General features: G+C 39.5%; 1 protein-coding gene and 1 long non-coding RNA gene across 3 annotated transcripts in view; one reads left to right on the top strand and one right to left on the bottom strand.

Annotated features, from left to right (window-relative positions):
• Window positions 1-15,800, bottom strand: part of SLC7A14 (solute carrier family 7 member 14) — a 246,794-nt gene continuing 230,994 nt past the window's right edge. For both annotated transcript variants that reach the window (XM_063916224.1, XM_063916225.1), the window contains one exon: window positions 1-14,095. In XM_063916224.1, the coding sequence (XP_063772294.1) occupies window positions 13,779-14,095 (317 nt within the window). In that variant the 3' untranslated portion in view covers window positions 1-13,778. The remainder of the gene's footprint in view (window positions 14,096-15,800) is intronic.
• LOC134909407 (uncharacterized) overlaps window positions 13,848-15,800 on the top strand; it is a 14,616-nt gene continuing 12,663 nt past the window's right edge. The window contains exon 1 of the long non-coding RNA XR_010175919.1: window positions 13,848-14,009. This is a non-coding gene — a long non-coding RNA (uncharacterized LOC134909407). The remainder of the gene's footprint in view (window positions 14,010-15,800) is intronic.

Below are 15,800 nucleotides of genomic sequence, written 5' to 3' on the forward strand. Positions count from 1 at the left end.
CCCCTGTGTGCCGTTGGTGTGGAGTTTATTTAGGGATCTGGCTGTGGATCTGAAACGTGCACCGGGGTAAGCAATGCCTGTATTGGAGTGCCGGTCTGGAAAAGTTATATATATATACATATATATAATGTGTGTGTATGCAGGTTGAGTATCCCTTATCCAAAATGCTTGGGACCAGAGGTATTTTGGATAACGGATTTTTCCGTATTTTGGAATAATTAGATACCATAATGAGATATCATGGTGATGGGACCTAAATCTAAGCACAGAATGCATTTATGTTTCATATACACCTTATACACACAGCCTGAAGGTAATTTTTGCCAATATTTTTTATAACTTTGTGCATTAAACAAAGTGTGTGTACATTCACACAATTCATTTATGTTTCATATACACCTTGTATACACAGCCTGAAGGTCATTTAATACAATATTATTAATAACTTTGTGTATTAAACAAAGTTTGTGTAAACTGAGCCATCAAAAAACAAAGATTTCACTATCTCACTCTCACTCAAAAAAGTCCGTATTTCGAAATATTCCGTATTTCGGAATATATGGATATGGGATACTCAACCTGTATATGTTAGAGGTCAAAAATCCGGCACTCTCAGGAATAGTGTATAAAAAAATGTCTCTCGAGTGGCGCTGCCAGCGTGTGTGAGCTTGTGTATGTATAGATATATATTTATAAATAGCTGCAGAGGTATACCGAAGACAAAGGCTGAAATGGCACCTTTCTAATTCCGTACACAAAGTTGTTTGTACTTAGCATTAAAGTTGACAACATAGTGAATAATAATAATTTAGACTTTTGCATCTAGAAAAAAAAAACATTTTTAAATTAAATCCCTACATTTGGGGATTCAGGTTGCCATATTACAGGCACCCCTAACCCCTTTATAGCAGAGAAACTTTATATATAGACACCTGTACACTTCCTATCAACCAGAATACCTCTCACTATACAACTCGCAGCATGGTCTGTTAATGCCTGTCTGACTACTATATATCAGTGACTAAAAGCCAGACATTGTATTCCCTGTTGTATAGTGTTACTTATATCACAGTGTAATAAGGGACACGGTGTTATTAAAAGAATGGTTCTCTCTCTTGTTAAATATATTTAAAGTTTTATTGTAGCAACAGGTTGAGGTAGCTTTCAGGATTCATTTTTTTTTACCTCCTAAACTAATACTTACCTTTGGTTAGCTGATATACAGTAGTTTAATACAAATTCATTGTTTTGGATTAGATTTTTTAAATATTCTAAATAGTTCAAATAAATTTAGGTTAAATAAATAAGGGAGAGGGCGCCCTAAACTGCACACCCTAACTGCCAGTAATGAAGGTGCTACCAGCTGAGACCTGTAGTGCTACACACAGAGAACGGGTGCCGGTGCACAATACAAACATTACTGAATAATAATAATAAACTAAATATAGATGCTATTATTGTATGAAATGTCAATAAAATCCATCTCAGATATGTAGAATGCATTACCCCAATATATTTGATATACAAGTCTACATGTTAAATAAAAATTAGGCAGTTTATAGAAGTAGTGCTATAAATATATGACTGATAAGAAGTTATAGGCAACATAACCCAAGACACAGGAAACATGGATACATTTGAATAAGGGCAAGGCCACAACTTTTTTTTAACATAACAGCTTATTGAATTATATGTAATGGTGAGTTTAACCAGTCATAAAAATGAGTGCCAGCCTGAGGATATCCATATATCAGAGCCTTAGCGACCAGCCCAGCCAGCAGCGCCATACAGTGACCCAGATCACTGAAGTAAATGCATCTGAATGTGTTCTTAGTTCCTTACCCAACTGGTCCATCATGGATTTTAGCACTTTACCATAGTGTCAACATCTCAAATATCTCAAACTACAATCTTCCTAGAACTATGTGAACCCAGCTCACTAGGAAATGCAACTGGAACTAAAATGGTATCATAGTGGGCAAAACAACTACAATTTAAGTGAATACGTGAGACCATAAATAGTTACTGACCTCCTTTCATGCCTTCCCCATGACATTTCTCTACCCCGGATAATCGGGTGTGGTATAATAGATGGACAAAGTAATGGTCGCCAGTCAATAGGTTGACACCAAATCATCGACATGCATTAGGTCAACAGGTACACAAAGTAGACATATGAAAGGTCGACAGGTTCAAAAGCCCAACATGACAATGGTCAACAGATCTTTTTGGACCAAATCTTGTATATTTCATGTTCTATGACCACCATCAGTACAAATGTAGATCCTCGCGGGCTCGCTTCACTTACCACAGGTTACTATTCCCAAAAGATGTCCACATGGACAGTAAATAAAGCAAATCTTGGTAAAACATGTGCAAAACCCCAAAAACGTGTAGGCCATTTGTGCGTTGACCACTGTCATGTTGACCTTTTGAAACTGTCGACCTTAAGCATTGTTATCCTTTTGTACCTGTTGACCTAATGCATGTTGACCATATACTGTCGACCAATACACTGTCGAGCTATCATCTGGATACCAGATAATCTGCACTAATCACAAGTCATACATTTAATGCTGGGTACACACTGGCCGATATATATAGCTGGCCCTTCAGCCAGTGTGTACCAATGATATGTCTGTGAACGCCGTCGTTCACATCATATCGCGTCGGTCCTGCAGTACACACGATGATCAGTATATCTATAGATATATTGGTGCATCGTTGTGTGTGTACGGGCGGTCAGCCAACCACCTGTACACATGCTGTAGTGGCCGCCAGTGACTGATGGCTTTACTGGGCGGCCGCATGTAAATGCCCATCCAGTTCGTGATGTCAGTCACAGCGGATCGGGCAGTGTGTATGTACAACACACTGCACAATCCGGCTGTAGATATATCTGCAGATCCATTGATTGGGTGTCGTGGACACCCATGAGTGAGAATAGTCCCTGTTAGTCGGCATGCTGACTGTCAGGATTTAGAATGTATGGGATGTAGCTGTCGGTATTGTGACCAGCGGTCTCCTGACCGCCGGTCACATAACTACATCCTGACAGAAATGAGGTTAGAGATATAGGGTTGGGTGGTAGTTATTAAGTCCTCATGTCAGGATATTAAAGTGGAGTTTGAAGGGGATTGCAAGTCAGTGAAGGAGGTTGCAGAGGGGAGAGGCTGACACAGTGCAGTTAGAAAGGAACATTAAATGTGCAGCAGTATTCATGATAGGTTGAGGTGGGGAAAGACAAGTAAAGGAGACCAGAAAGCTGGATGTTACAGTAGTCATGCAGGTAGATGATGAGTATGTGGACAAGGGCTTCGGTTGCATGTTTAGTTTGAGAAAAGGCTGGGACATCCAGGATGATTCGGGAAGAGACTCAAGCAAGCACTCTAGAAGAGAAGTTGGGAAGATAGGTAAATGTGTACCATATCTTTAAAAGGGGCGATCCATGAGGAACTGAAGGAACTGACGACTTTTCCATGGAAGGAGGAAAATAGAGAAGTGACACTGGTAACCTAAGGGTGGTAATGACTTTTGCTTTCACCCAGGCAAGAAAAAAAACACACTTGAAAAAGATCATATGACCTACACTTATTATCTGTCCAAAGAAACAATCTGTCTGTTCCTCAGTCTCTAACCCATCCATTCAATATTCATAATAATTTGCAACAATTCTAACAAAGTTCACCTTATCCAAATCAAGCTGGGCACATTAGGCCAGCCAATCACCACACACCATCACCCAAAAAGAGGACACGAAAACCAATTGAATTGCATACTTATTTTGCAACCAACACAATTTGGTATTGTAATAATCAAGAAAATTAAGCTGCACAGTAAAATAATCTTGCATCTGCCAGCACACTCTAATGCAATAATTAGGAACTTTGACATCCACTGTGGCCAAGGATATATGCCTACAGAAAACATTTCTGTTCGGCATTACCCAACACGCAAATACCAGCTGACCCAGCAATGATTGCAATTCATTCATCTTAGCTTTTCAGGCAAACCAATAAGGTCTACCTCAATATCCAGAAAACACAGCATTTGCCTAGCCCCTTCTGCCTTCTCCTTTGTTACAAGTATACAAGTACACCACGTGACAAGACAATTAACATTAATAAATAAATCATCCAATAACCAAGCAAATAATCACAACCCGAAACCTGTGAAACTATCTACTATAAAACTACTACTGAATAATTAACAAATACATAATATAACCTTGAAAATAACAATCACTTGAGCACAGGAAGTAATTACCCAAAGGACCAGGTAGAAAAAACACGTAATGAATTAAGTGGGACTTCCAAGGTTCTTCCTTGGGAACAAGCCAAAGAGTGACACATGGCGATTATGACAAGTAGCACAGTCAAATATACAGGTAATTTTAACAAACTCCACTTTCGTTAATAAATCATTGCATTCAATATCTATTAGTACAAAAAGAAATATAAAACAAACAAACAAACAAACAAACAATAATACAACCTCCAAAGTAAGCCTCTACTGCTACTGTATATAAACTGTGTCCCTACCTTGGATCCCTTCTTAAAGGATGGAACATCTGGATACAGAAAATTACATTGTCAGCACTTGTTTTTAAATATACAGGTGCAACAGCTCTCATGAAAAGACTACAAGATGTATTGTTTCTTTAGTTGGTTCGAGTCTAAGATGCTAGTTCTGTCTGAAAGTGGATAGTCCCATGGAGACACACAGGACCTGAATCAGAGCCACATGCAATGCTGATGTTTCTTTTGCTACTGTGTGTGTGTGAAAATCCGTACAAACTGCCATGGTACATGCATTACACAGTGAGTATGCACACAGGCACTGTTGCAATCGAGATGCATGGTATCAGCAATGTCTTGGAATCTTGCTGCTTGTTCCTGGGACTAGGAGCTGCATAGATGCACGGATATGGACTGTCTTATCGACGTGTTATGGAAGTATTGTGGGTGTGTTGCTGAAGTGTTTGCATACACAAATGCTCAATCATTCACAATGGCGGCCATACTCAGATGGAAAATCTGCATCTGCTATAGGGCTGATGCAAGTTTTAATGATGATGTAACTTATAGTGGCTTCTAAAGATGCACCAGGTGGTGTTGCAGTGTCTACAGATGCTCATAGTGGGCATCTCAGGCCTTGCACATTCAGACCCATGGGTGTACACCAGGGAAGGGCTTTGTTGCAGAATCTGCATCAAGTCACAGACATACGACCACCAAAAGATGCGTCTGCATCGACCTCTGAGTCAGGCCCATGAGCAAATCTTATTCCTCATGACTGCTATTTCCTGCATAACTGTACTGTCCACCATATGATAGACCCCAAATGAGATCCAAATGATCTAACAAGGAAAATCAAAGGGGTCTATGTACAAAGCCTTGGAGAGAGATAAAGTACCACCCAACAGCTCCTAACTGCCAAGTTACAGACAGTATTTGAAAAATTACAGCTAGGAGCTGGTTGGATGGTACTTTTTCTCCATCCACTTTATCTCTTAGTACATAGTACTTAGGCTTAGTACATAGACCCCCTAAGTCTTTAAACTTTGCAAACAAAATGGTAGCATATACACAAAACTCTTGTAGTCAATTACTAGCCAAACAAGGCAGTTCCTCCAATGTTTGACTAGGAGACTCACCACCTTCTAAACATCTAAGAATAGCCACCGTCTTCTTACCGTGCTAATTAAAAGTGGACATGTAACACGTGATTGATTAGCAGATCTACAGAGAGCAGACCCTTTCTCCATCCTAAACTGTCTTCTCCATGTCAAAAACCACATCTTCCAATACCTCACTCATGCCCCTGCTACCACTCAGACCCCCAATGTTTACACCACGATCACTAGTCTGTACTCTATCCTATATACATGCTCAATCCCAATCATAGAACTTGTCAGGTTCCTGGAGAAGGATGCTACAGATAAGCCGAAGAAGAATGTGTAGGTGACAGATGCTGATTAAAATTGACGTTGCAGATGGTAGAATACCTATTGGAGCAGATGCAGCTACAGCACCCCCAGCATGCATCTGTGCTTTCACCATACTCATGACATAACTAATTCCTCAGCTATCTCCAAACTGGTGCCATGGGTCCAGCAATCATGGCTCCCTTTTTCTTAGGGATGTGATTACTAAGATTTAACCCTTAGTAAAAACATGTAAATGGGTATAGAAATAGAACTTATTGTATCCATTAATCACATACACACTAGAATTTGTACTAGAGGTCAGCATTTTCCCAACACTGGTGTTGATATGAATGACATTTCTCTTCCCCTTGTCTCCCATCACCTTAACCACAAGTTAAGAGCTCTTTAAATGCCACATATCAAATGCAACATTACACAGTGCCAGTGGTAATCAGCCGTAGGCTCCTCCAATCAGACTTCACCATCTAATAATGCAATCTGACAAATAATGTTAGTATGTAAAGCAAATAACTTGTTTATTGTAAGCGGCATTCAGTGAAAATGATTGATAGTTTACATTTTTTAGCCAATAGCAAGATAAGGTAGATATGTTGGTTATGCGTGTATGTATAATGTAGCATATGACTTGAGGAAGACAAAACCTTGACCTGGGCCAAATTGCTGTATCACATCCAGGACACTGATCCTGTTACTGTGCGCTCAGAATGAGCAGCATGATTGGCCCACATTTCACCAGCATTAATCACATGCTAAAACTAGCTTCTCACTCTTTTATATACAATGCCAAAGATAAGTGGGTAACAGACATCAAAGCAAGTAACTAAAAAAATGTTTTTCAAATAGCTAATGTCTCAAAAAAAAATTTGCGCACATAAAAGCACAGAGGAAATGTGACTTTGCAATGCATGTAAACATTTGAATGAATGTTTACCAGAATCTAGTTATTCAAATAAATGTCAAAACCAAGATCTTTTATAATACTTAAAGGAGGGTCTGATAGCTTTTGGCTCTAGAAGGCACAAACAAGTGACTTGTACTACAGCAGTACCATCATGTTTGCAGGAAAGATACAGGAAGGCTTGCAATGTCAGGAGCTAACATTGAGTCGGGCTATGTCCTCATAGTGGATCTGCCTATCGCATGATTCAGTAATGTGATAGGTGATAATCTTTTACATGTTGTCTCCTTTAAAACATACTGTATATATCCTGCTGGGCAGTGGAAATTCAACTGTTCCTTGCTCTCAGCTGAAGTGCAAGGGCTGATGTCGGAAGGTAGAAGTGTTTGCCGAAGAGATGTTTGCACAGACAGAGGAAATGTGTGATGGAGGAGTGAAGGTGATTTCCACTTTGGTAAGCGAAAGGGTGGTTTTCTGTTGGCTTTCTGCATGGTACTGGGGGTGCTGTGCCAATGCCCAGTCCGCATCAGAGCTTTAGTTTTACATCATCTCAGAGCTGGCAGTCTCTGGGAACTCATCATTTACTTTTAATGAGCCTGTTGGAACTTTACCTGTTACACACATTTGTCATAATTAATAAATTCAGTCCCAATTTCCCTCTACTCTCATGAACAATTTCAGCCATAAATAAGGCTAAACTCAGCAGAACCTTCGGTGAAAAACATACAAGTTAATTGGAGTTTTATGCCATGTTTCTTCCGTTGCACAGTGCCCATCTGGAGGTTGTTTCAGCCTCTCCGCAAACCAAGGGGCATTTCTTAGTTCTGAAGGCATCTCCCAAGAGTGAGGGTAAGGGTGCATCTTCTTGTGGGTGGACTAAGACAAAACATTTTGTAGTGTGCATTTGCTCCCTAAATAACCTATGTGTGTGGGTGGTATGACCACTTGAATCATGCAGTAACGGAAAATAGGAACAAAATAAATGTACTGTAAGTCTGAAATCTGAAAAATGTCCTGAGTGAACCAAATGTAGTCCAAGTTCTACAGATGTTTCTTAAAAGTGCTGTACTTCCCTGAAACATTAATGGCAATTAGCCATATACAGTCATGCAGTCATTCCACAGGATCATCCACATAAAGCCTCTAGATCTGTGGCCATTTGGGTGATACATATGTTGGCCAAATACTGCTCATATATGGGCAGTTGGCCTAAAAAAGTGGATTGCCAGATATGACCAGACCAAGCTTATATATTGACCAGGGGCTACAAAAACGGACTGTGACTTCGACATAAACGGAAGCCTGAGAAGTCAATGCACGTTGCAAAGCAGCAAATGATACATTTAGATTTCTGAAATTGCCATCTGCCCGTGCAATACCTGCTGTGTGACAGCTTTGCTGGTTATGATTAGCAGACAGTTACAAACTAGATGTTAGATGTTTGCAAAGATTGTACAACTAATGGAAACCTTGATAACCTGCACAAACAATTCTGGACTGTGGTCAGGAGAGGGCTGGCAGTGTGGGCATAGAAGTTACTGCTCTCTGTGACATGTATGCATGTGCAAATGCTGACCAGCACTAATATATTGACAGGTCTTACTAACTCAGTAGTGCATGGACTCTGTGTATAGCATCGTGTGGCTATCACTGGCCCACATAGACCATTATGCAGCTTTAGGAAGAGGCAATAGTGAATCATAGCTATCATGCAGGCAGACATATCCAACATGGCTGGCTTCCTCAGCATCTGTTCACATTTTGACATATCACTATAAACAAGAACCACTGTACCATGGGTCAAATTTTTTTTATTTACTCTCATCGGGCTGCATGTTGTTGGTCCTCTACTTCCCAGGTTGGCAGTCATCCTCCATCGCACGTTGCTAACCCTCCCGTTTAATCTTTAATGCAGAAATGTTAGAGACAAGCTTACAAGTTTAAGTAAAATAGGTATACATAGGTTTTATTGCCCCTTTTTTAACAGTTTAGGAGGTTGGATGGAAATATGTATTATTTTGCTATGGAACCTTTGTATTATATTTCTTTGTATTGCTTGCTTCCTGGAAAAAAGCTATTAAATAATCCATACTCCATTCATGGCAGGAGGGAAACATCAAACATGCTGATTCTTAATTTAGTATTTAAAATGCAACTGGAGTATCAGATAACAATTTATTGACTGGCGTTTCACTGGAAACATAATGATCAAAAACTAGGAGAAACTCTGAAAATGTTTTTTTTTTTACTTTTTATGTTAGAAAATAAAGGTAAAGGGATAGATCTACTAAAATGTCCAAAATGGTAAAGTGGAAGTGTTGCCCAAAGCAACCAATCAAATTCTAGTTAGAATCTGATTGGTTGCCCTGGGCAACACCTCCACTTTTCATTATAAGAACGTTTTATATATCTAACCAATGTGTTATATGTATGAAATTAACTGAACATCTATATAGCAGATTTAGGTGTAGAAGCAGGGAAGATGGCAATATTTATTTAACAGATCTAGAGATCACACTAGCTCTACAGTACACAGTAAGTGTTATAGGAAAGGAGCCACTCGCATTGCCCGCAGCTAAAAGAAAAGCCAGAATAGTAGACAGCCTAACAAAGTGCACGCATGGTTATTATTTTAATATGTATTTTTATAAACATGTTTTCTGGTGAGAACTCCCATCTTTTAAACATTAGAAAAGGGTTTACATGGAGGATTAGGATTTATTAACCCTTAGTAATGTATGGGAAAGCACAATTTAAATATGTTTCTATTATATTAGATTAAGGCATGTATATGTATATTTATTTCTCTCGTCTTACATCTGTGATAAAATTGCACTTTGTGTAGTTTTGAATGGTAGAGAGAGCACGTGAGGATGGGATGCTTACACACTGCTCTATATGCTCTCATTTCACCTATAGACAGTGGTTCAGTTATCACCAGTCATCACTATACACAACCAATCTTCACCTACAGTATATCAGAGGTTCTCTGAAAAATAAATAGGACGATTAGGCATGAAGATATGCAGTTAGACATGTCATGCAGCATAAAGCCTTCTCCATTGTACCCATATACCCTTAGGTTAATTCTACAACATAAACACAAGCATTACACACATAAGCATACATAATACTGTATATGCAAGACATCTTTTGTATTAGTTCCCACTGAGCTACAGAGTATATAGCCTACTTATTAAAGATGAGAGAAATATAATAAAACATTTTGCAAGCTGAGTTTTGGGGTAGGATTATGAGCTTTTTGGCTCATGGATAAAGTTGGAATGAACAGTCATCCATTCTTCTGTGTGTGGTGGTGAAGGAAGGACTTGAAACACTTAAGGCCATATTCCAGTGGTGAAACCTGAGAAGTTTTGCGGCACATTCGGAAATAGGCAAATATTTGGCCTTACATTTAAGTCAGAAATAGTAAAGAAATTAGAAATACTGGCCTCACTTAAGTTGAGACAGACATAATTACTGCTATAATGTCCATAATAAACTGGACTGCGATACATGATTTAATTTATAGGGGACCTGTCACATCGGTTTTGTTGGTAATGCAATCAATCCATACCCTGGCAAAGTGGCATTGCTGAGGAATGAGTCCTGGGATTGGACTTGATATTGGCGCTTATGGATGAGTACACTTTAAGCACACTGGGGGGAATTCCATTGTTTTTCCCCACAGCTGCCACTAGATGACGCCGACGGAGCATTTCAATTGCTGCTCCATTCAGGCACAAATAGCTACAGGAGGACACATTTCCGCTCGCAGCCTCCTGAGGTGGTGAGCTGAGCTGTACAAAAAGTCGGCTGTTGGGGCACCCCAAAACATTTTGAATATCATTTGAATATCGTCTGTGATCTGTCACTTTAGACTTGAGATCCGGCACATAAAAAATTGAATTGCCCAGATTATCTCTATGAAAGTAAATCATGCAAAGATGTTATCCAATGACCAATGATTTGGTTGGTAGCTGCTTAAAACTCATTCATTTAAATGCATTATTTCTCATACTGTAAGAAGTGACACAAAATAACTCTGGCTATATAGGATATCATTGTTCATCTGAATATAGAACAATAGACTTGGGCAAGGTTACATGATGTTACACTACACTCTGTCTTGCCTATAACACTTTCATCCTTTAATAGTGTATGTAAAATATTAATCACTGACAGTGCATAATAAATATAATGAGGTGGAAATAACACAATATCCACAAACATGCTAGTAATATTAACAGCATTAAATAGGTTCGGTTGTGAAAATAAAAAGTAAAGAAACAAACAACTTTTTGTAAAATAAAACTAAGAAATGCAAATACAGTGTCCTTGATTAAAGAAAAAGAAAAAAAGAAAAATTCTGTCATGTAAAAATATTTGCTTTCAGCTGCATTTAGAATCTTGGTAGCCAGGAGTATTGAGGGACATGTAACTTTAACTGCATGTTATATATAATAAGAAAAGACCTTTTAGTTTACACTGGCTTTGTTTCCAGTTTAATAAGGATAATAAATAAGTACTGGCTTAATAATGTGTGACAATAACAATCTAAATCTGCACAGCTACTAAGATGTTACATTTCAGGTTAAATCATCAATAAATCTGATATTACAAACCTGAGGGAAACATTCATCGTGAGGATAATCATCTCATAACTTCTCTCTTACCAAATTCATGTAATAAAACACCTCTTACAGAGATCCTAGGACCCAAAAGAGCATAACAGATACTATTCATATCAAAGTGCAGCAAGAATATATGGTGCCACTGCCCAATATATTTACCTAAAATATTTATATACAATTTAATATTTTCCCCTTGTATACATAGAATGGATTTTCAAATGTAATAACAAAACAAAAATCTACTGTGTATCAATATTACGTTTTCCTCCAAACTGTTTTGTGCACAGCGTTTTTTTCATTCTATCACATTCATGATTTATTTCTACGTAGTTATGGTGGCAATAAAGCAGTGACATCAATAGTTTATCTCATTTATATGTCTAAATAGTAATATCAAGATAAAGGACATGATGTGCGATTTTTAGATCAAGAACAATCCCTCTTTTAACCCCAATATATGCAGGGGCGCCCCAAGTTGGGGGGCCAAGCTATCTGATTTTGGGGCCCCTAAATAACTGAATGTTGCCCCCTCAGGGACCGGTGAGCTTACCCACCATACCATGTTTCTGATGTCAGATATATATATATATATATATCTATCTATCTATCATGGTCTATCTATATTTATTTAGCTCTATCTATCTATCTATCTATCTATCTATCTATCTATCTATCTATCTATCTATCTATCTATCTATCTATCTATCTATCTATCTAATCTACCTGCACACACACAAATATGCACACATTTATGTTAAAAACAGCATAAAGGACACTATGTGGAATGCACATAATAGTGTTTTAGAATAAAAGTACAACATTAATGGGCCCATTCATTAGCCATTAAGCATATTTATTGGCATTTGGGTCCATGGGGAGGTAAGGATAGAGAAAGGACGAAGGGGTAGCTGAAGGGTAAGATCGGAGGAACATATAAAGTGGGAGGTGAGAAGGGTGCAGGGTCCCAGAAGCGGGGCTAGTCCTCAGTAACTAGCAACACACTGTAGGGACTGGAGCTGGGTGCACTGGGTAGTAGGGCACTGGAGGTGGGTGTAAAAACGCTATGGGGTGAGAAGAGGTGGAGCAGCCACAAAGGGGATTATCTCCATTCTGACACTGCCTGTGGCACACTAGATGGTGCCCTGTTATCCAGCACATTGACTGGCACCTCTCAAATGTTTGGGGGGGCGGGGGGCGAGCCATCCCCTTGTCATCCACCCGTTCCAACACCTATGAGTACGTTTATTCAGTTATGCTGGCTTTATCATCATTTGGGCAATATTTATACATGTGCGGGATTATCAGGAATCTGTTATCCCCTAAATCAGAAACTGTTGTGCACAAGTATGTAAGGCGCAGTTCCATATTCAATCACTGGCATGCAAAACAGCCTTCCAGTCAAACCATACTATACTAGGGTGGCTTCATATATATACCATATGTTCATTACATGTATACAAAGCATATACTGACAATTTACATGGGATTTGATGCCCATGAAATCCTTTTTTTAACCTGCCTGAGGTCCTGTGCTTACCACCATTAGAAATTATGTGGATCCTATATTCTGTGCACCACCTGCACCTTTCACTGGAACATTGCGTTATACATTTCCTGCCTATTAATATTTATTACCCATTATAATTAGCTGTCCTGACAACGCTTTAATGCAGAGCTACTGTAAAAAAATCTCCAATTCCCATTCTATCCAACAAATTTCTATAACAGCTTTAATGGGTAACCCTTATATTATGTTTTTGCATCACAATTTTCTTTGGTGCTTCTACTGTGTAACTGTGAATATACTTTATATGTAATCTTATATCATTTATGCCATTCTGGAGCAGATTCCCTGGTGCCTCTCTCCATTCTTCTCTCTCCTTGTCTTTTCATTTCTTGTTCCAATAACTGACACTGAAAATCTTAAATTATTAACTGTATAAATACTTCTGTATATAAATCGTACAAGTTCACTGCAATATTGCCATCAAAACGTTTTAAATATTTATCTAAATCCTGAATACAACTGCTAGAGAATACATGAGAACAAAAATAGAACATTTTAATCTGTGTTGTGTTGTGTTGTATTAAATTCATTGAAATGACTTAAAAATATATAGTAAAATAATTTAAGCTAAACTTGTATGAAAATGAAAATCAGCAAAACGTTAAACACTTGTTTACATCTTAGTAAGCAGCAGACTGTGTGAGATAGAAGGGAGTCCCTATGCAGGGTCTTGAAGCTGTAGTCTTCTAGGCCACAGCTGAGGTGGATTGCAATCACAATGCATTACTTTTATTCTGGGTAGTCTAACTCCTCGTTGGCAATCAGAGCATCAATGTCCTGCTTATGCTTCCCTTTAGTTTTGGACCTGCTGTTTGTTCGGCTGTTGTCCTGTGCCTCTGACGTCTGCTGATAGTAGGTGCCTTTTGTTTCTGCACTTCCCCAGTCCTGGGGCTTTTCTTCTTCTGGAGGGTATGAGAAGCCATCATCTACTGAAAATGTGTCATCAACATCATACCGCTGGTAGGTGCTCTGATGGAGAACCTCTTCTCTTGCACTAACTTCCAATGTGCTGTTCCACATACCGTAGCCAAAATATATCAGCAAACCTAAATAACCACAGAGAGAGTAGCTTAGCATGTGATGAGGCTAATGGTGGTATGGAGATGAGAAACAAATCATACATTATGATACCATATTTTCCTTCCTCCCATCCTTGTGACATAAACCACTGATCATTTCCGCAAATTTCACTGGATATTTTTGGCGAGATATAATAGGGTCCAAGATTTTTATGTGGGACAAACTTGCACCTTCTCGCACATTAAAGGTGAGTTTGTTGCACAACTTGCACAGTTTAAAAGCCAGCGAGTTTGTAAGCTTGAGTCTACTACAATGTGTGATGTAGGGCAAGTTTCTTATGCTAGTAAAGCCACACCTTGTAATGTGAATTGCTAGATCTGTGAATGCTTCTGTCAGGAAAAGCTAAGAAAAAGTTACAATAAAAAACAAAACAAAAAAACAACAACAATGTGCTACCTTCCCAATAAAAGCATAACGAGCCCTGGGCTCATTGAGCTGGTCCTGGACAAGAGGACCGAAGGGCTTCAGGGGATGTAGGTAAGTATGTGTGAGCGTGAGTGTGTATGTATGCTCTTTTAAACTGTTACTTTCACAGTGTGTGTTGTCGTTATTTTAATATTTATTTTACAGGGATACTACAGGTACCAGCGGGCCCTTTAATGCCATGCATGCTGGTACTTCTGGTTCTCCAAGTACCAGCATGCAGGGGTATCTGTAAAAGACAATATTGTATCAAAATTTTACACTTAAAAGCTACTAACTTGGCAACCACCTCCCAGGGATGCCGGGGATAGCCTCAGGATTCAGCCCTGGCCTTGGGTATCCTGGAGGGTCGGGGCTGTATGGGGGGTCCCAATAAAACCTCCAGTAATCCCCGGCCAGGGCTGACTAGTTGGGGGGTAATGCTACGCCCGCCAGGACCAATATACATTTTTTCCCCCTCTGTGGTATTACCTCTCTGGCTAGTGGAGCCCAATGCTGTTTTAAAAAAATATGGAAGAGCGCTATGGAACCGTGACTGGTCTAAGAGCCCACAGGGGGGGGGGGGTGGGGGGGAGGGGGGGTTAGGGTTGCATGTCATTTTATATATATAGTTTTTTCAATTTTAAGGGGGATATCCAATTAGCCCCGGTAATTTACCGGGGCTAATTGTCCCGCTGGGGGCTAGCTAATTAGCCCTGATAAGCCACTGCACGCGCCGGCTTATCGGGGATTTTGTTTCACCTGTTCCGGTAGGCGAAGCAGAATCCCCGGAAACAGACCCGTTTCACTGAACCTGTGTGTTTTTGGGAGAAGGTGTTTTTTGTTACAGGCGAACCATCTGGATAGCCTGAAACAAAAATATCGGTGAAACATCGGAAAAAAGGCAGAAAAACTGCAGTTTTTCGTACCCGATGTATTACCGGGGATAGTTGGATATCCCCCTAATGCTTTCTTAACTTTCATTGACAGAAGCATGCGCGGATCTCGTTGATCTGTGCATGCTCCTATCAAACTCAACAGCCAGGAGCTGGTCTGTTTTCTCATACGTCCTAGTGGATGCTGGGGATGATTCAAGAACCATGGGGTATAGACGGGATCCGCAGGAGACATGGGCACTTTAAGACTTTGAATGGGTGTGAACTGGCTCCTCCCTCTATGCCCCTCCTTCAGACTCCAGTTTAGATTCTGTGCCCAGTGAGACTGGTCACACACAGGGGAGCTCTACTGAGTTTCTCTGAAAGACTTTAT

This window comes from Pseudophryne corroboree, chromosome 4, assembly GCF_028390025.1.
Source record: "Pseudophryne corroboree isolate aPseCor3 chromosome 4, aPseCor3.hap2, whole genome shotgun sequence".
In the NCBI taxonomy this organism is placed as follows: domain Eukaryota; kingdom Metazoa; phylum Chordata; class Amphibia; order Anura; family Myobatrachidae; genus Pseudophryne; species Pseudophryne corroboree.